Source organism: Physeter macrocephalus, chromosome 3, assembly GCF_002837175.3.
Source record: "Physeter macrocephalus isolate SW-GA chromosome 3, ASM283717v5, whole genome shotgun sequence".
In the NCBI taxonomy this organism is placed as follows: domain Eukaryota; kingdom Metazoa; phylum Chordata; class Mammalia; order Artiodactyla; family Physeteridae; genus Physeter; species Physeter macrocephalus.
The window spans coordinates 11,455,419-11,456,526 of NC_041216.1; the positions used below are offsets into that span (position 1 = coordinate 11,455,419).

General features: G+C 55.7%; 1 protein-coding gene across 1 annotated transcript in view; it reads left to right on the forward strand.

The window, feature by feature from the left end:
- MATN1 (matrilin 1) overlaps window positions 1-615 on the forward strand; it is an 8,171-nt gene extending 7,556 nt beyond the window's left edge. The window contains exon 8 of the mRNA XM_007128488.2: window positions 566-615. Within this exon, the coding sequence (XP_007128550.1) occupies window positions 566-615 (50 nt within the window). The remainder of the gene's footprint in view (window positions 1-565) is intronic.
- Window positions 616-1,108: the final 493 nt, after the last annotated feature.

Consider the following 1,108-nt stretch of genomic DNA (forward strand, 5'->3'; position numbering starts at 1 on the left):
AGGGGAGAGCCCTGTGGGGAGAGTAGAAAGCCGTGCCCCTTGTGTGGTGTGATCGGGGCAGGCTCCTCCTTGCCTGCCTCCTGCTGAAGACGGGCTGGATCCTGGCCAGGTAGGCTGGCTCCGGCTTTGATACCCTGCCAAAGCAAAGGCAGGAACCAAGCTCTAGACTGGACACACACAGAGTCCTGGACACGCTCAGGAAAACATGGTGCCCACGGACTTCCATTGCTCAAGCTCTCGGTGTCATGACTACCCACCAGTCTCCACGCAGATGGGGCTGGACCCCTCACAGCTCCCCTGGCTCCGGCAGGACTAGGTGGGGACCCAGCAGGCCTAAACCTGCAACTGGACAGGGCTGTGCTTTCCGGGCTCTCTGTAACTGCTTGCTTGTTTTTGGAAAGCACCATTCTGAGGGATGTGGATGGATAAGTTTTGACATTGGGGAGAACACACGCTATGAGGGGGAAGTGAGAGAAAGTCCTGGAAGGGGAGCCCTGAGTGCAGGTGCCACCCCGTCACTGCTCTGCTCTGGCCAACCTGCACATCTCCTTAACTCCCAGTCCACTGGAAGCTGTGAGTAAGCGGCTGGCCATCCTGGAGAACAGAATCGTCTAAGGCTACCTGTCCCCCACGACCTCTCCATCTCCCTGCCCCCAGTGCAGCTCACAGAGCCCAGTGTGTGTCCCCTAGAGCCTGAGTTTAGTCTAGCTTTGCCATTTCAGCGAGGGGGGCTTGGGGAGGGTGGGGCCCTGGGGCGGCACCGGGTCTCTTCCTCTCCCACCCTGCGAGCCTGGGGGGAGTGCGTGTTTGAGTGTGTGTGCAGGGAGTGTGTGCATGTTTGGGAGTGTGTGTGTGAGTGTGTGTGTGTGCGCGCCTGAGGCTGGGTGTGTGTCTGAGAGCATGAGTGAGAACACAGGGGTGAGTGTGGGAGGAACTGCGTTTGCATTTTTTTAATCAAAAGCTTAATATATTCCCATATTTTTTAGTTCACCCTTTCTTGACTGAGAGTGCTGTAATCTCTTTTCTGATTTCTCTATTCCCCTTCAAAAAACCATTAAATGTGACTTAACTTAAGCACCGAATGGGGCCAGTGGCAGTGTGGTTATTT